Below are 20086 nucleotides of genomic sequence, written 5' to 3' on the forward strand. Positions count from 1 at the left end.
AATCTCATGCTGGATTGTACCATGTGTACACACCATAAGCCCAGAAGACAGACTAGAGTGTACACTCCCTGAGTAGACTGCTGTCTGCCTATGCTGAAAGGTAAAGGGTCTGCCTGTGAGAGAGTGAGGTGTGCTGGATAAATTGCACTGAGAAGTAAAGAATCTACTTCAGCTAGAGCAGCTAGAGACTGGGCCACTATAAAGTGGAAAGAATAAAGAACATATTTTTCATTAGGTTATGGAGTTTACTGGTTTGCATAGAAACTTCAGGTTTCAAAAAGTGTGGGCGGCAATTTGAAATACAGAACTAGCATGAAACATTCTACTTCTCTTTTAAAAGTTTCCAAGCGGAACAAGAAAAAGCATTTACACTTCTGAAATATATCATGTCACCAAAGACCAGGTTCAGTTTCTGTATGGTCTAAAACAGGTCTATAAGCACAGACAACAAATGATCGGGATACTCTTGCATTAACGTAAGTTCAAAATGCAGGTCAACTACAACGAGCAACGTTTAGTCTTGCGGACGTATCTTACAAGATGAGATTTTTTAAGTCCGAGGAATAGTTGATGTTCACAAGTTCCATTGCTTTCTGCAGATTCTCCCGCTGAATTCCCGCCAGAGAGTTGCAGGATAGTGCCAGTACAACCTTCCCTAATGAGATCAGGTCTGCTTGCTGAAGGGAACAAACAAGTATTAGAGTGGATTACTACATGTGCTAATAGATTCAGATTATAGGGCATGAACTTTCCTCTATCGCTCGCTTAAACCAGAACATATCGTAAAAATAAAGCAACTAAAAGTGTTTTATTTTCCATTACACCCATCAAAGCTTTGCTTATCGCATGAATTAATGCGCTGGAATGTTCTCCCGGACACCACTGTGCAGCTGTGAGATCACATCTAAAACCTCCATTGGCAGTAGTATGGATTAACAAATGTATGATAGAAAAATTGGCAAAAAAAAATAAAAAACGGCTGGATTGTGATGCTGATATATAGAGATACAGAGATAAGGGGCCTACACACGAGGAGATGCTGAAGCATTCTGAGGGATGCTAAATCGCTAAGAACGCTTCAGCAAGATCTCCGGAAGTGTTCTCCGGTGAGACAGATGGCTCTCACCAATTAATATCCAGCATGCTGGATACTAATCGCCAGCCAATAGCAACGCGCATCGCTATGGCCCCTACACATGTAGTGATGTAGGCTCATCTTCTAAACCAGGCATGTCCAACGTTGGTCCTCCAGATGTTTTGAAACTATACATCCCAGCATGCTTTGCAATAGTTTTAGCATTCTCTAATAGCAAAACTGTGGCAAAGCATGCTGGGATGTGTAGTTTTACAACATCTGGAGGGCCAACGTTGGACATGCCTGGTCTAAGCGATCTGGTGAGATCGTTTAGAAGATGTCCCTACATCGCTACCCGTGTAGGCCGAGAGAGAAGGGGGGGGGATATTATATATCTCTAAATTGCAAATGTTCTGTCCACTCTTCATTTAGTTATTGTTTATTCCTAGGTCTTACCTGGTACTGGGGCATTAAAGCCATAGGGTTACTCTGACTGCCATCATAGGTTAAAACATCAAATATCCCAACACAGTTGACATGTAACCTACAAAAAAACAAAACCATGGTAAACTATTTGACTGGGGCAATAAAAGAAGGATTAGGTTCGATCTAAGGCGGAATGGCACATGGGGCATACGGAATCTGCAGCAGGTACTAGAAAAACATAAAAAAAAGATAAAAGCCTCTGTACTGCTCACATAAAACATTTCTGAACTAGGTATTTTGGAGAAAGAGAAGCGTTCTTATTTACTGGGAAGTGAAAGACCAACAACAAATAGATTACATCCTGCAGATTCTACAAGGTTTGCCAGAAATGTACTAGTCCTGAGCCGGTAAAGCTAATAATGATACCTTGTTTTGCCAGTAATGAGAATCTTAGTTGGATCCATTACACGACATGCAAGGCCAGCTGTGTGAATGGTTCGTAATGCTGAACTCAACTGGACAATGTAAGCCCAAATGAGAGACTCTGGTAGCAATCCGGCATGTTGACGTGGCAATGGACCGTCGTGTTGGCCTGCAGCAAGTAAACAATGTTTAAATGGGGGTTACAAAAGTACAATGGATTTGGTCTAGGACTAGACAAAAAAATAAATACAAATAATGGACTAATATTTGTATTATACAGCAAAACGCTCAGTAAATCCCTGCATTGTATTCCCTTAAGTCAGGTAAGTACTTTATAGATATTACCATTGGGTGATGCCACTTCACGGTTGTTAATGTGCAACCCTACCTCCCCATGTTCTATTAATGTGGGACAAAAGCAAAGAGAAGGAACAAAGGTAGAAGCTATGGCAGGAGCCAGGCGCTGCGTGGGGGGGGAGACCGGCAGGAGCCAGGTGCGGCATGTGTGGAAGGGGGGGGGGGGGGTTTGACCGGCAGGAACCAAGGCGCTGCATGTGTGGGTGGGTGGGTGTTTGACCGGCAGGAGCCAGGCGCTGCATGGGTGTGGGTGTCACTGGCAGGGGCGGGGATTAGACCGGCAAGAGCCAGGTGCTGCGTGTGTGGGGAGGGGAGGGGGATGACCGGCAGGAGCCAGGCGCTGTGTGCACCAGGCGTTGCATGGGTGTGTGTGTGTAATTGGCAGGAGCCAGGCGCTGTGGGAAGGGGGGGTGTGTGTATATGTGTGTGTGGGTGACTGTCAGGAGCCAGGCGTTGCATGGGTGTGTATGTGTGTGTGTGTGACTGTCAGGAGCCAGGGCAATGCGTGGGGGGCGTGTGTGTGTGACTGGGAGGAGTTAGGTGCTGCGTGGGGGTGTGACCGGCAGGAGCCAGGCGTTGCATGTATAAAACAAATAAAAAACTGAATAGTGTGACTGGGGGGGGGGGTGGTGGTGGTGTGTGTGACTGGCAGGAGCCAGGGCACTGCGTGGGGGGGGGTGCCCGGGAGGAGTTAGGTGCTGCGTGGGTGGTGACTGGCAGGAGCCAGGCGCTGTGGGGGTGGGGTGTGTGTGATCGGCAGGTGCCAGGCGCTGCGTGTGTGTGGGGTGACCAGCAGTAACCAGGCGCTGTGGGGGGTGTGTGATCGGCAGGTGCCAGGCAATGCGTGTGTGTGTGGTGACCAGCAGGAGCCGGGCGCTGCATGTGGGGGGTGACCGGCAGGAGCCAGGTAAATTGCATTCTTCCTTAATGCCAATTTTTCTTTTACCCAAATCAACTACTTAAAAATTATTGAATAACTTAAATGATGCACAGTGTGTACGGTTAAACCCCACCCCCTCCCCGCCTGAGTAAGTACTGTAGCGGTCACAACCCCACCTCTAGCAAAGCGATAATGGAGCTGGATGCAGTTTGTGAGGTGTCGCCAGGCTTTCCGTATGTGAAAGATCCACATCTTCATTAGATTTCACAGCAAGCATATTTTAAACAATGCAGGCACCACTAGGGCTCGGCACAGTACAAGCAGCTTTATCCACATGTATGCACCAAGCCATATTGAAAGAACAATGCATGACTTCAATCTATGGAGAGTAGAGTAAATGTGTGTTTACATTGTAGCAGAAGATGGAAGCCTGCTTACCCCACTTTCTCTTCGTAAAATAAGCATCTGCACTGGGATCATTAAAATGCCTGCTCATCATGGTCTCCGCTCCAGCATGGAAATCATATGCAAAAACCAAGGCTTTAAGGAAAAAGGAAAATAAAAAAAATCAATACCAAACATGAACGTATGAAGGTCTGCAGCTAATAAGCCCCACTGTATAGCCAAGGACCATTGCTATTGAAAAAAATAAAACCCCCTTATTTTTACTACCAATTCTATGAAACTTTTTTTCAACTATAGCGCATTAATAGATGGATAAATACCATGAGCGAATTAATATATATGTTGTGAATCAGAAAGACAGCGGTAGAAAGCCCTAATATTTAACATTTTATAGTCGCTTAACTCAATCTTTACCCTTACTTTTTTAAACTGTTGTGGAACTACACATCCCAGCATGCCGTGCCAGTTCTCATTTTGGCATGCTTAGAGGGCTGCACTTTGGTAAAGATACATCCCTAAAATAAAAATATTATGTCTAACCAGACATCATACTGCCAAGTGTGTAAATCTTGCTTTAAATGGAAAAAGCAAAAGACCAACACACTGGGCCAGATTCTCTAAACTTCAAAAGTAATAAAATGGAGAGTTATAAACAGCCAGCCAATCAGCTCCTACCTGCCATGTCACAGACAGTGTTTGAAAAATCTCAGACAGGAGCTGATTGGCTGGCTGTTTATCGCTCTCCATTTTATCACTTTTGAAGCTTAGAGAATCTGGCCCTCAGTGAGGTAAATCTTTATAGCTTGGTTCCTCGGGTCACCGACATAAGGTGCGTACACACGTACAGATTTTCTGTCTGATTTATCTGGTGGGAACAAAAACCTGGAAATGTATATGACAATCAAAAATTTCCACCCAAATGCAGGTAAAGAGAAAAAAAATATATGCTTTGATAAATTTGTTATATCAGAATGATTTAAACAATTTGTCTGACTGATCACTGTCTGTATTCAAGTGTTTGGGAAAAATTGTCATTTGCTCCCATACATTTCTAGGTTATTGTTCCCACCAGATAAATCAGACAGAAAATCTGTACGTGTGTACACACCTATAGTGCAAGAAGGCCATCAAAGAATCACAAGAGGGACTAAAAAAAAAATGCATTTTTTCTGCAAAGCAAAAAAAACGTACATCTATTAAAATAAGGATGTATCCCTTTGCCACACATTAAGCCTGCAGCAGTTGCATGTGGTCACGTTGAGGTCGCTCTCGAAAAACTTTTACTATAATTACCCTCAAAGCCCCTAGAACCAGCTCCTTTCTGCTAGCGGTCGCCAGTTCCAGGTCATTGTGTGCTGTACACAATGCTCCAGTTTCACAGCCATTCTACTAGGCTTCTAGTGGGCTCCAACTACCACAGCACAAAAGGCATTAGGTCATTAATAGGATTTCAAATGACATACAGCAGCTCACTTACAATGCTCTCCAAATGCTTTGGTTGTAAACATTTCCCTTAAGGTAACAATATTTGAGTGCTGGATTTTTTTCCACGTGTCAACCAAAGACATGCATTTCGTGTTTACCAGACGGAAGCCTGCAATGATAAAACAAAATTCACCACAGACAAACTGGTGACAGGAATTCTGTACACTTAAACTAATTTACAGTTTCATATGCTCTAATCTGGGCAGGAGGGGAATAAAATCCCCGATTGGCTGCAGTGGACACCCCAGTGATAGTCTGCCATGTCCACTGAAAACCTGTCCATATAATGGTTATAATTAGTGTTCACTCTAGCTCCCTGTACCATTGAAAACCCCTGCAGTTCCTCTTTGCTGCCTGTGGTGTTGCTCTAGCATATTGTGGCCTGTATCTCAATACAGACTACACTGTACTAGAAAGCACCAAAGCAGACAGCGACACCTCAGGCAGGAAAGAGGAACTGCATGGATTTTAAACAGTGCTGGGTGCTAGAATGAATAAGAATTACAGAGGTCTGGGGGAGAGGACTATATATTAGGATGGAAGATATCCAAGGCTATAAAGCGCAACGGAATATGCTGCGCTATATAAGAAACTGTTAATAAATATTTAATAAATATTACAGCATCACACTGCTTTACATTTTGCTGCCTAGCCAGTTTGTATTTAGAACAACACTATAGAGATTTATTTGTATTCTTTAAAGGATATCTTGTCCCAAAATGTTGTTAACATGTTTGTATCAAAGTGACAGCAATAATCAACTAAGGAAACTCAGGTGAAATTTTAAGTTTTCTGCACCACATCCAAGGCAATCTCACCGTGAACCCTGCGCAGGCAGTAGGTCAGGTCATCTTTACTGTTGACAGCTTTGTAGCATGATGTAATGTACCCGAAGTTGCTGGATTTGTGTATTCGGTTGGGAGGTGGTAGGGGTTCCAGGGGGAAGAGGCTGTGGTAGCTATCCACATCTGCAGGTACAGCTAAAACAGAAGGAGGTAACAGTAAGAAATTTCCCACCAAGGTCACATGATCTAACAATCTCAGAGGCAAGTTACACAGCTCCCAAACAATACTTCTAAACTAACAGGAAACTGGGGGAAATGGGTTCCATCCCAGTTACATGCAGGGAGTTTGTAGGGTTATGTTACCATACACCACACTGGCTGATCAGTCCCCATCACACCTATTCCAGTAGAGGGATTCAGTGCAGGGATTGGCAAAATAAAAAGTTATTTAGATGGGATTTTGGAATCCTGTTGTGCAGAATTCAGAACTCATAAGAAAGCATGCTAATATTTGTAGTGCAGCTTCAATTCTGAAGGCACATAAACATTTAGATTTAAAAAGTATAGCAGTACTTTAGCGCAGGTGACTTTGTGCTACAGTTAAAGTGGTTTAACCATCTGTGCTCAGACCAAGACCTCTTTAATACCTGGACTGTTAAGCTGGGTACACATTAGTCGATGCATGTACCTGGCTACAACGCAGCGGAGAGCGAACCCGGCATCGGTGAGTGCATGCAACGGAGACAGGATGAGGCGATGATGCATTCCGCAGCATGGCCTCATTGCCATATTCTCCATCTTACTGAATGTACAGATGATGATGATGCGGGAGCAAGGTTGGCAAAACAATTTTATAGGGTTTAAAAAAAAAAAAAAAAAAGTGACATTTGATGCTGTATATATATCGTTTTTGTGTAACTGTAAAGGGGCCTACACACGGGGCGACACTGCTGATCGATCAGAGCAATGTAGATCGTTCCACACAGCAATGTGTCAGCGCTGTGTGCTGGGCTATCTGTCAGGGTCAACGTTCTCCGGTGAGAACACTGGCCCTGAACGGCAAACTCACTAGATTTATCCTGCATGCAGGATACTAATCGCCGGGCGACAGCGACACGCGCAGGGTCGCACATGTCTATGGCCCTTACACGTGGAGATGTAGAGGCATTTTATAAACGATCCAATCAGATCGCTTAGAAAATGCCCTGGAATCACCCCGTGTGTAGGGGCCATAACACACTGATGACAACGTTTACTTCATGGGAACTTTCCACACCACAGTTGTATTTATTCTAAAAAAGGGACAAGCGATCAAGGGAAAGTACAAAGCCAATAACGTACCGGGCATATCTGCTTGATCAATCTGAGCCATCGTTATTAAATGCCGATTTATCAATTCCTAGGGAAATAAAAAGGTTAAGCTGCAAATATTTTATGATGTATATTAGTCAGGGAAGGCAAGCCCAATGGATGCTGCAATGACAGATCCCACAGATACAAATGGCCACCAGCTGTAGGGGAACAGCAGCCACGTTTATGGGCCTGCAAGATTAACACAGGGGCATCGCATGGGGCCAATTAGAATACAAGCTACATAGAATAGAAGATAAATATAGAGTATAGTAGAGGTCTATGGCTCATGTTCGGTAAACTTGGTGACAAACAGAAATCCGCTTTAATTGCGCCAGTGCAACAGAGTAGGTATCCAAATACATCACCCTCAAATATGTCACAGGTTCCATTTAAATTTCTTGTGTAAATATCCAAAACACCATTAAAATATTTTGGGCGCGACGCATCAAGCCTCAGAGAGAGAGAGAGAAATATGGTACCAACTGGCCAGCATCTGTAACTGTCGCTTGACAGGCTGTGCTTGATAGGTGGCAGTTAAGAGCTGATTGGCTGGTACTCTCTCTCCAAGGCTGGATGTATCTCACCCGTTATGTTAAAAGTGTATTAGTAACCATTAAAATTATACTAAGGCTCCGATTCAATTACAAGAGATTCTAGCAGTGGTGCAGTTGGGACAATGGCGGGTGATATGCGCAGCAGCACAGGGACTGTAGATCGCTGGGAACTGAAATCAGCCCAAATGTGTCTGGCTGGAAAACCAAATGAACTTTGAATAGATCCATTAAAAATATGATAAAAAAAAAAAAAAAAGAATAAATCTGGCCCTATAGTCATAAGAATCTCATAGAAAAGCACATACACGTTATAGCCATACTCTACAGCAGGCATTTGCAACCGCGGTCCTCAAGGCACACCAACTGTGCAGGTTTTAGCGATATCCAGGCTTGAGCACAGGTGACTTAATGAGTACCGGGGATATTTTGATTTAACCATCTGTGCTGAAGCCTGGATATCACTACAACCTGCACTGTTGGTGTGCCTTGAGGACAGTGGTTGGGAAGGGATGCGGTCATTTTGTCTACAGCATGATGGACGACAGTCATTAGGTCGACATGGGAAAAGGTGAACATGGTTCTAGTTTGATAGGACATTAGGTCGACATTGAGTTTTTTGCTGTTTTTTTGAGCCGACATGTGCTGACAGGCGGTATTTCATGCCCTACCATCCTCTAGGGCAGTGGTTCCCAACCCAGGTCCTCAAGTACCCCCCAACAGTGCACGTTTTCCAGGTCTCCACACAGAAACACAAGTGACATAATTAGCTCCACCTGTGGATCTTTTAAAATGTGCCTGAATGAGTGCACCTGCCGGGTGACTTGGAAAACATGCACTGTTGGGGGTACTTGAGGACCAATGTTGGGAACCACTGCTCTAGGGCATGGTGGGAGAATGAAATAGTGAGAGGCACTGTGCCCGACGCATCTCGAGCTCAGTTATGTGTCCATGTCGACTGTTAACATTCAGGTAAAAAAAACAGTGAAAAACCCCATGTCGACCTAATGACTGTCGACCTAATGATCCCAACCCATTGGGAAAGCCTGCTCTAGTGACTTCAGTTCCTAATAAATGGGCACCAGAAGGAGCCTTTCAATTGTACCAGACACCTAATAGTTATTGTGCATCTTGTGCCTGGGTTTAGCCACATATAGAAGCTAATAACAGTCTAATCACCTTGTTAGTGTGTCCAAACCGTGTCGTTTTCACACATTTTTTCTCACCACCTCTGGAAGGGGTGAGTAGAAATGTATCTGTCTTCTGCCCTTGCGGCTGAACGGAATGTGAACATTGGATAGATAGTAACTAGGTCGACACAAGCATTAGGTCAACATGGGGAAGGACGACAAGGGGTTTTTCACTGTTTTTGTCCTGAATTTCGACAGATTTGACAGGGACACTAAAACGTAGCACAGCATACGTTCGCCATGCTTCGGGCACTATTCTATTCTCCCACCACACCCTAGTGGATGGTAGGGTATGAAATATCACCTGTCGGCACATGTCAGGTAAAAAAAAAAAAAGTGAAAACCCCCATGTTGACCTTCCCCATGTCAACAGTCAGGCACGTCAAGTTACTGGAGAACTAGTGAACAATGCAACAAATGAACTGTTCCGTTTAGTGCCCACTAGTAGCAGTTGTGAAAACAACTGAATTGGCAACTTGGAAAGTAAATCATTATGCAAATAAAAGCCAAAAAGCAACAGATGTGGCTCATTATTACCCATGTCCCTTACTTTCCTAGTGAAGCATTTCCCAGAGGGCTTTAGACACAATGTGCAATGCCACCACCACAACTTCACCTTTCCCTACCCAGATTAGGAAGGGGTTAAAACTTTCTACCCTTATCAATTAATTCTTCCTTGACTGGTACTGTAGGTCCAAAATGTTGTGACATAACAAAATAGGACATGCTAGGACAAATGTAATAGAGTGTGAGAATCAAAAAAAAAAAAATTGGGAGTTTCCTCATTATTTTTAAAGCGGCAATCAAAAGGCATGCCAAAAATCAACCTGGTTTTGCTATATAAATGATAGCCGCTTTAAAATTGCCTTTTGCTATACAATTTTTTTTTTTTTAAGTTTTAGCGGCACCAGAACAACTAAGCCAAGCACACAGATGCAGCATGCCCGATCTTGGCCGATTTCTTTTTAAATCAATCATTTACAAAGCAAGGGGTTTTGCCTTGTAACCGACTGCCCCTTTAAAAACACCCGAGAATGTTTAGTATCTGCCCCTCGGGCAAACTTGTTCCCTATTACATATGCTGTCATAGGTTTACTGTGCTTTCTGAATGTAGATGTGCCTATATCCAAAAGGACGGTCTAACCCAGGTCCATAACAAACAAATATGGACAGAAGGAGGGTGTGAACAAGCCAAGTAATCCGACGATGGAAAGCCACTTGGAACAATTACAGGTTCTAGATCTTGTAGCATACCTGTCTGAGCTCATCAGCCATGAAGAAGGAAGGTGCATTCGCTTTTGGCTGCATGTAAGCAACATGTGGAGCGGTAGGAGGGTAAAGGTGATAATTTGGGAAAACCTTTGGCAGGAAACAAAAAAAAAGAGGGAACATTAATACAAAAAAGATCACAAGTTAGTGGCTAAAAGTAGCTTACATTGAGTTTGCTTGAAGACAGACTTGCAAGTAGAGGAACACAGGTGAAATAATAAGTACAGGCATCAGCCGCGTGTGTGGAACTTCCTCAGTAAAAGACATGTGATATTTCAGAGCGTCTCGGGGGTCATGTACATACCATTCCTGTGAGAGGCGCTGGAGTGGTGTCGGTATAGAAGTAGGTGGTTCCGCCGACAGTCTCTTTCTGAATGATCTGTCCAGCAGAGGGCGGCTGGGAAACGGAATTAGTCACCGGTGTTGAGGCACTAGTGGGCACCATGTAAGTGGCTGGGTTTGGTGTGTGGCTCCTTCGCCTTGGAGCAGGAGACGTGTGAGGTGTGATTTTAGGAGAATGGAGTGGGGAAGACCCAGCCGATAGAGACATCCCTAGTGCAGGCATAAAAACATATTGCATTACATTGTTACATCTATGTGTAGTGAATATGCCCAAATACACATTAGATAAGCAGACATAACTTCGCACTATATTGCTCATAGAACACAAAAATGCAAGACCGAAATCGTGTACAACATTCAGCAGCTGTTCCGCATTGGCAGCTTTCCCCCACAGATAAGTAAATGCAGGTCTAATTTACATCTTACACATTATAAATGCCATGGAGTGGCGAATTTACAAATCTAATTCCGGGTGCTCTTCTGCAGAAAAGCTAGATGAAGGCATAACTACCACCATCGCTGGAGCTTTGTGCCTCTGCAATGTAACCTCTTCTGCTGTGGCACAGAAGTGTAGCCTCCCCCACTATTACTGACGGCTGAAGAGATCCTAACATCTTTAAGACAGTGTCTTAATGGGATCTGACACAGGTCAAAAAGCTGAAACGTCACCGGTAAGAATAAAGCAATCCGCTGAGTGCATCTCTACAAAGGGAGCCAAACAATCTGTCGGTAAAAGGGGCCTACAAATGGGGAGATTTGCTGAGCGTTCTGAGCAACGCTCCACAAGATCGCACAGCGCACAGCTCTGTGTCATTGCCAGGGTTCTACGCTGAGAACTCTGGCTCTGCGATTAACTAGATGTATCCGGCATGCTGGATATGAACTGCTTGGCGATAGCATCGCGCGGGACTGCGCATCGTTATCGCTACGTCCCTACACATGGAGCGAGATCGCTTAGAAAATGCCCCATTACACGGTGTTCGTTAGGTTAGCAGCTCCCTCCAAACATGGCGACAGACTACAGAGGTGTAACAGAGCTACTGTATTCCATACTTTTATTATTAAGTTGTGTCAAAGGGCCAGATGTACTAAGCTTGGAAGTGATAGAGTGATATCCTGTACCACCAACCAATCAGCTCGTACCAGTAACCTGGCAGCTAGGAGCTGATTGGCTGGTGAATCAACACTCTCTATTTTATCACTCTTCAAGCTTAGTACATTTCCCTCATACACAATTTAATATCAGTGACATTGGCAGTAAGATGTAACTGATGTAAACAAACAAATGCAATTGTAGGAAGTGTCCATAAAATTCTAATGCGCAAAACCTTATAAAGTTCACGATCAGCAGAATGTGCACATGTAATTAATGGTGCTTTGCTTACAATAAATTATAGGTGTTTGCCATCATTCAACTAGTGGAAACTTCCTATGTTTACAAACACTTCAAAGCAGAGATGGAACAGAACAAGTAATCTTAGGGCAGAGCACATAACACACGTCGGTCCTCAGGGACCCCCCCTGCACAGCTGCAGGTACTGCTATCAAGCTGGCAGGTGGAAACCCAAGCATGGTTTCACGGTCACACAAAATGTTAGATCTAAAAGATAGATCAATGTGAATAGAACATTAACGTACTATCTTAGTAGGATACAGAAATCAGTGAAAAATGTTTTGAAACTACGATAAATTAGTTTGGTGGATTATGGAAACTGAAGGCATATGGCCAAGTGGTCTATGAATGGATATTTTATATTGTTTACATCAGGCCTGGTCTTTAAAAGGCAAGATTTATTATGCTGACGCAAGTGAAAGTATATTGTAGTGGGTTTAAAGATCACTAGGTGCTTATTCCAAACTACTGTTTCCTTCAGACTACGCCACACACTATGGACCTCTATTTTATCTACCTTGTAAACCTGAGCAGTGGTCAGGGGAGCATTCAAATCGCTGACATAGACAGTAAATCAATGTTATGTTTCCAGGGCTAACACACACACACACTTACTAACATATAATAAAAATAATTTGTTAATGTGTGTTTCAGCCCCTGAAACTCAAAATCGATTGAGATTCAAACTTTTGGGGGGACAAGATTTTGAAATAAAGGAGGTGTTTAGGGAGGACCAGGATTTGGAGATAAAAAGGTTTTGAGTTTACAGTTTAGCCCAGGGCTGGGCAATTGCGGCCCTCCAGATGTTGATGAACTACACATCCCAGCATGCCTTGCATCAGTTTCAGCATGGCCACATAGCAAAACTGATGCAAAGCATCCTGGGATGTGTAGTTCATCTACATCTGGAGGGCCGCAATTGCCCAGCCCTGGTTTAGCCGAACCATGGATGCCACCGTGCATTATCAAGTGGGGTACCCAAAGCTGTGCGAACCCTGCTCTATCAAAGCCATTAGAATGTTCTGGTAAGCATCTCTGCATGCCGATACCTAGGTAACAAACCACCTCGACAGGTCAGTCTGTATAGAGTATCTTGTGTGACCCAGAACTACTGATGCCCCACACCCAGTGCTTCCTGTTGGCATCTACCATCAATCTCATACCCCACACCCAGTGCTTCCAGGTGGCATCTACCATCAATCTCAAAAAGAGGCCAAAACTGGTGTTCATGCTTTCACCCAGAAATGTATAGCAGCACAATGTCTGCTTTGCTGCCTCTGGAAATTGACTGTATTCTTAAACCTATATTAATGTGAAACATTGGATATTCTTTACTATCCGAACATTAATTTTAGGATTAGGGGACTTTTATATTCTTTTAAAATTCCCCAATGTGATTTTAAGAGCCAGGTTATGGAATCCGATGCTTGCTAAATAAACCCCTCAGTGTTTTCAAATTAAATAGCTCAGCGGTTCTCAAACTGTGGGTCCCGACCTTCTCAGCATGGGGTCATGACTCCATGTTGCTGCCCATCAGGCTGATGATCTAATCTCAGTCAGTGATTCAACAATGCTGCCATGTATGTGCTGACTACACATGTGATGTGATGGCCTTCTGCAGTAACTTGCTGGGGTCCTGTAATTATAGGGGTTCCTGGGCAAAATGGTTTGAGGGCCCCTGAAATAGCCTAAAAGGCCTATACACACTGAAAGCAGCTCAGTTTTGTCTTTAGAGCTGCTTTCAGCCCAGTGTGTACGGGCCACCGATGAGCAGGGAGCGCTGATGCGTCCTCCTGCATCATCGCCGGCCACCGCCACACACACCTGCTGGTAGTTAGTATTACCAGCAGATGAGCAATGGGGTGGATGGTTTTCCATAGCTTCCTGCTATGGAAAGTCATCCCCCACAGGGAAAAAAAAAACGCTAGAACGGGCGAAAAATCGCTCCTTGTGCATGCACAGAGCGATTTTCCCCATCATCGCTGTCCATACACACCGGGCAAAATTGTCCGGGGTGTATGGACCTTTACAATGTTAAGGTGGTATGCTGCAAACCTTTAGTAAAATACTAAACTCTTTTTGTGAACAGCAACAGTACACTGATGACACCTACAGGCCACAAGAAGGTACTAACCAAAATAAACAATCACTTCAAAAACCATCCATTATTAATCCAGTGGTTCCCAAACGGTGTGTCAAGGATCTTCTAGGGGTGACTCTGGTTGGTGGTCCAGGACCAATTCAAATAATTTTAGGGTTAAAGTGATAGGCAAAATAAGTGCTAAATCTAATGTCAGTTCCAAATGTATTAATACTTTTATCCTAGGAGTGCAGTGCAAACATTATTATATGCTAGGCTACCATGATTCAAGAAAGCTTGGGAACCACTGCATTAATCCATAAAAACAACAGAGGTTGAACAAACGTAAACAGTGTTACACACAGATATATTTAAGACCATAAAAACCATGGGAAAAACAATGGGTGTGCAAAAAGTGTTGCTTAATTTATAGAATAAAAAATAAAAAGGTTTTAATGGAGGGAAAATACATACAATTCATATAATGGATATTGTCTACATATTTAGTTCAGGGGAAAAAAAACAACTGGAAAACAAAATAAAGCAAAACACTTGCAGTAATGACAAAAAGGTGCATTTACAGTAAAAAACAAATGTAAAGTTAAAAAATATTGAGCTAACCAATTAAATATAAGAATGTTTATGAAAAGCAATACATACATGCAGATAAAACCCAGAAACTATTAGTTCTTTCTACCTGCAGTCACCTACAAAGAACTCAAATTTCACTTTCATATAGGTAATGTCATTGCGGGTCCAGAAAAGGAGAAGTGATGAGTTTAGTTCAGTAAATTAAATTCTAGACTAATGGTACAAAAACAAGATGTTCTAAAAGAAGAAAAGTTATTTTGAGAACAGAGGACACCGCTAGAATAGGATAATGATGCACTCGTGATGTGAAAGGTAAATCTATATCCGCATCAACAAGAAGTCAGCTCAAACAACAATCTACCCAAAACACACGCGGGACAATCTCCACCGGCTCCTACACCCATTACAGCTGAAATACAATGCATTTTTCAAATAGGTGAGGAGACCATTCCGTTTGTTTCCTAAGATGTAAAGTAACACAGACCTGCATTTCTAGCAACAGTTGGGAAGCTGCGGTTCTCTTACGGTTGCTTTAAGTAGCATATATGGTCACAAATATACCTATCATTAGAAAATCAGGTAATTAATCCCACAGGAAAGCTTTAAAAGATTTTGATGATGCTTATAATGGTGTGTACACACTGTGAGATTCGACTTGCTATGCAATCTTTGCTAACTCGTGTGCTATTTACATACAATTCATGCTATCTGAAATCAATCTGCACTATATAGTCATTGCTGCCTTGTCTATCTGGGTTTCGATTTGTGCGGTCCCCCAGAAGTGCAAGGTAAAAAACCTGTGAGATCCCGATGCAATTTTGACTATTTAGTCAAAATCCCATGCTGGATTGTAACATGTGTACACACCATACGTGGACTCTCCATACCTGCACTACAACAGAAATTGAACAAGCATCTGAATAAAGATGATGTTCTATAGTGGTTTATTATTTCTCACAAAGTTCGAGCTGAAGGTCACATAATGGGAACCATCATCTGGGCCTCGGTAATGCATGCTGTGGTCCTGGAGAGCTTTATGGTACAACTGGCCATGCCACTCGTTTTCCTTATTGGTAAGGCAGGCCATACTCCCTCAATGTTATTGTGTGTAATCATTTTATAACAAAATGGAGACATTACATGAAATAAGTAATACCCCTTTTCCATCTGCAAGCCGGGTCGCACCTGTGATTTTGTACCCTGCTACAACCTGGCTTGCAAACCCATTCACACTAGAGTCCCCACCCGGCATAATGCCGGGCGGGTGACGTCGGGGAGGCACTGGGAGATTAGAGCACCATGTAGCTTACCTACTGCCCACCCAAGAAAATTCCGGCCTGCAAAGAAAGAGCCATAAACAAATGTACATTTACTATTGGATATGGGGTATAATTGGGAGCATAAAAAGGGCTGAAGATTGAGTACTGTACTTTGTTATGGAAGAGTTCAATGAAAGTCTCCAAACTTAAGGGGATTGGTTTGTGAGAGGAGGTGCCTAAGATAATGGTGACCTAATTAAAGATCTTCACATAAATTCAAGGACAATAAGAAGATTTAGAATGAGGAGTATATTACACCTAGTAGCATACAGGTGACCAGGACACAGGCCCTGAGAATCACACTGCCATCACAAACAAAGGGATGTGCGGATAATTAGACTACAGAGGTAGTAAGGGAAGGTTAGAAAGATGGATGTAAATATGGATTAAATCAAGCAGCCATAGTAAATTATGCAGTTAGGGTGATAGAGGCAAAGAATTATGTGAATGCCCTACATGTGGTCAGGATGGAACATTTTCCCTTATAGGATTCAACTAGCGGATGCTTCTGGGCTTAGAGTTCCGACTTCCTCTTGATCTACACATTTAGAATTTCTAAAAACATTGAACTAGATTACATACATGGGACAGAAAAAAAAACACATGTCCTACATAATAATATAACCAAACGCTATAACGTGTCCTACATTCCTGATACAGCGTAAATTAAAGAAGCAAGTGATCCTAGAACTGTGATAGAATCTGAAAGCAGTGATTAAAATGAATCAGATATCATTCCAGCATGGGATGCAAGTTATGCCCCTTTCAGACCGCACTTTTTACCCGTTATTTTGCCGTTTTAAAATGGTAATTTGTGCAGTCTGAAAGGTGCAGAGTGAATTTACCGGTTCTATTGAACTAGTATTTCTAAACGGTAATAAAGCAGAGTCCTACCAGTTTCAGACCCATTTTTTGTGGGTTAAAACGGGTTCAGTGTTGCGAAGGAACAAAAACTGCACTGAAATACCGTTTAAAGACATGCGGTGTGAAAGGGGTATTAGCTGGCAGACCCGTTTTTAGAAACGTTTTAAAATACCTGGTCAAAGCCAGTTTTGCGGTCTGAAAGCAGCATTAATGATCGCAGAAGCTTTCTATGTACAGATGTGCTGCACGGCCACAACATGCCATGATGCACAAGAAGCACCAATCAGTGTAGCAGTCTTTTTATTTAGATATGCCTCTTATTGACTGCAGTATTGTTTGGTCGCATTTCACTGCGACTTAAGGCCCATACACACTGACAAAGACACCCAGTGTGTAGGGCCCGGCGAGGAGTGCTGCTGCGCGCTCCTGCATCATTGCCGGGAAAGCAACTTATCTGCTTGTATTACCAGCAAATGAATGGCATGGAGGGCGGCTTTGCATAGCGCTGTGTGTACGCACTGAGCGGTTTTCCCCCCAGTTATGATAGCGATCATCGCTGTCCATACACGCTGGGCATAGTCAGCTAGTGTGTATGGACCTAAAGGCATTTAGTTGAGTGAAAAAGATGCTTGGTGTAAGTCGAGGAGCACAGGACCTGGCAGACCGAGAAGGACAGTTAGGAGCATCAACAACAATGGTGTGCAAGTGTGCTGTGCAGATGGAGACACTGGCCACACAGAAAGTGGTTTCCCCTGCTAAACAGTAAGGAACATACTGTTGCTATGCAGCTGCAATGGACAGCAAAGTTGTTACTATAGACACTGAATATGATGCAACACAGCAAATTGGAAAAGTGGAGGTAAATGAAATGTATCCAAACGGTGATATAGTTACCTGGAGCAAGACCAGCTGCAGCAGGACCTCCCATAGTTGGATGAGAGAATAACGCTTGAGAGAAGGCAGACATGTTGGGCTGGGACATATTACTCAATCGTGAGGTGGATCCTCCTTTGGGTATAAACTCGCTGGCAGTAGGATTTGGAGCCTGAAAACAGGAGACATGTATTAAAGATCTCGGCTCTTAGTGTCATGGGCCCCATACATCAGCAATCACAATTTATGGATTTCCAGATACAGGGATTTTTTGGCCTGAAAAATGGATTTTACAATCTATCCGACTTTGCCCACACATTACAGATTTATTTCAGTGATCGGCAGATTTTTCCATCTAAAGATTGCATCTTCATATCTGGAAATTGCCCAATCGATTGTCATTTCAGCTGTTCATAATGTAAATAGATGAAGACGACTAATTGGGAATGCCCACACATATAAAAAAGATCTGCAGATAATACCAGATTATTAAGCATGTTTAAAAATCTGATTAAGCAATCGATTGGCGATTTTGATTGGGATTGCCAAAAGGGGGAGCCCACACATCTAAAATTAATTGTGGCAATCATCTCCATATCTGAACATTGTCACAATTAATTGCTGATGTATGGGGCCCTTTAGACATACTGATTTTATTAGCTGTGCGAGAAGGAAAAACGGTGTTCAACAATCCCATTGGACATTTAGAAGCTATCCCGTGGTGTACCAGGATACAAATCGTTCCTATGCTGACCGTTTTGGAGGACACTCTAAATGCCCGAAGCTTATATACGCTCTGAAATTCTATCTGCTGCAGTAATCAATGGTTCTATGCAAGGTGTCAGCTGTGCTTGTGGTCACCATAAATTACTACAGCCATGGGCACAGAGGTGGACACAGAGAAGCCCCTGGAGAGGGGGAACAGCTGGACAGCTATTAAATCCGCATTTCTCGCCTCTGTCACACCGCTGATCCCTATGACGGACACTTTTTCATGTGCACACACAAGAAGTACATTATGTAGACACGCCATGGAGTATTTTTAATGCACACAGATAAATGTTCACTAGAAATGAACCCAATGCGTCATAGGTATGTTTGACCCCAACCACCCCTCCTCCACACACACAGAGTTAAGCTGTGTACACATTCATCGATTTTTCCCTGTTTTCGATTCGACTTTGCTTATAGAAGCAAAATCAAATCCACATCGAATAGTTTTTAGGACACTTACATTCGATTCGATGCGCCCTCCCGTTTTCTCAAAATCGAAAAGAAATATCGAATTCCATCCAGTAAATCGAATGTGTACAATGTACCATGAATGTAAATCGAATTCGATATCAAAATCGATATGTAATGCAAAAGTAAAGATCTAATGCCAAATTGAATGGGAAGATCTAATGCCAGATCTAACAGAAAATTGAATCTAAAGCAAAACGAAGTGTGTACATAGCTTTACTTTAGTAGTAAAACAAATCTCAAATTTTGACAGTTTTCATTTATTTCAAGCCAACAAGGATCTGTTTGATCATGTATATGGGTAAGACCAGACCTTTCACATAAGTACATTTTGATAACAACATTCTCCAACAAAATGTTCAAGTAATCCCCTCAAGAAGGAACAATCTGACAGAAGAGTGAAATGAGGAGCGCGGTAACCTTGTAGGAGTATAATGTCAGCCTTTTGTGATGCTTCCCGATTTCACACAAAGCTGTATCATCAGAGCAGCCAAGCATTGTACTTTACAATAGAACAGTCATTTCATTTTATATGAAACGGTAGAGCCAATTAACTTGCACCTGTTCCACTGTTCAGCTCCGCAATAGCATGCGGTCATAGATTTGGAATAGACACTTCATTTAAACATGGCAAATTGTGTGTTTATACAATTTACACTAATGCACGTCCTTTATGAAGCAGCGCGTGGGGTGCGGGAGTTAATGTACTGGAGACTAAGTGAATAATGGTGCACATTAATACAACATGAGGAGGGGAGACTGTATGGGCCAGATTATATAACCAGGATTCTGAGAACCAGATATAGAGGCTTTCACTGCAGAATCTTTATTTTCTTGGGGCTCACCGGATTTTCCTCCATATAAAGAGACTTGCCATGAATTAGTGGAAAGCACACTTAAATGGACACATGTTGTTCTTTCCAGGTGCATTTAATAAAACAAACAGTATTTCTACCAATGCTCTAAAACCACAAAAAAGGGGACACGTCATATCATCATATCTGGTCCCGCACTTGAAGACACACACACACACACACACACACACTAGCTGAGTTTTTAACAGATCTCGATCAGAAGGGCTGCATTGCATCATTAACCCAAGCCTATCCCCGTCGTCTGTACATGCAGCTCAATGTGGACTATATAGTAAACTATGCACGAATGGAGTGGTGACACCCGGTGA

General features: G+C 42.8%; 1 protein-coding gene across 1 annotated transcript in view; it reads right to left on the reverse strand.

Moving 5' to 3' along the window:
• PAN3 (poly(A) specific ribonuclease subunit PAN3) overlaps positions 1-20086 on the reverse strand; it is a 69361-nt gene that overhangs the window by 6142 nt on the left and 43133 nt on the right. The window contains exons 6-15 of the mRNA XM_083169860.1: positions 17683-17833; positions 10504-10751; positions 10185-10289; positions 7178-7235; positions 5870-6031; positions 5044-5160; positions 3600-3701; positions 1928-2093; positions 1532-1619; positions 538-677 (exon numbers count right to left, since the gene is read on the reverse strand). Of these exons, the coding sequence (XP_083025986.1) occupies positions 538-677; positions 1532-1619; positions 1928-2093; positions 3600-3701; positions 5044-5160; positions 5870-6031; positions 7178-7235; positions 10185-10289; positions 10504-10751; positions 17683-17833 (1337 nt within the window). The remainder of the gene's footprint in view (positions 1-537; positions 678-1531; positions 1620-1927; positions 2094-3599; positions 3702-5043; positions 5161-5869; positions 6032-7177; positions 7236-10184; positions 10290-10503; positions 10752-17682; positions 17834-20086) is intronic.

This window comes from Crinia signifera, chromosome 2 (genome assembly GCF_055691185.1).
Source record: "Crinia signifera chromosome 2, ASM5569118v1, whole genome shotgun sequence".
In the NCBI taxonomy this organism is placed as follows: domain Eukaryota; kingdom Metazoa; phylum Chordata; class Amphibia; order Anura; family Myobatrachidae; genus Crinia; species Crinia signifera.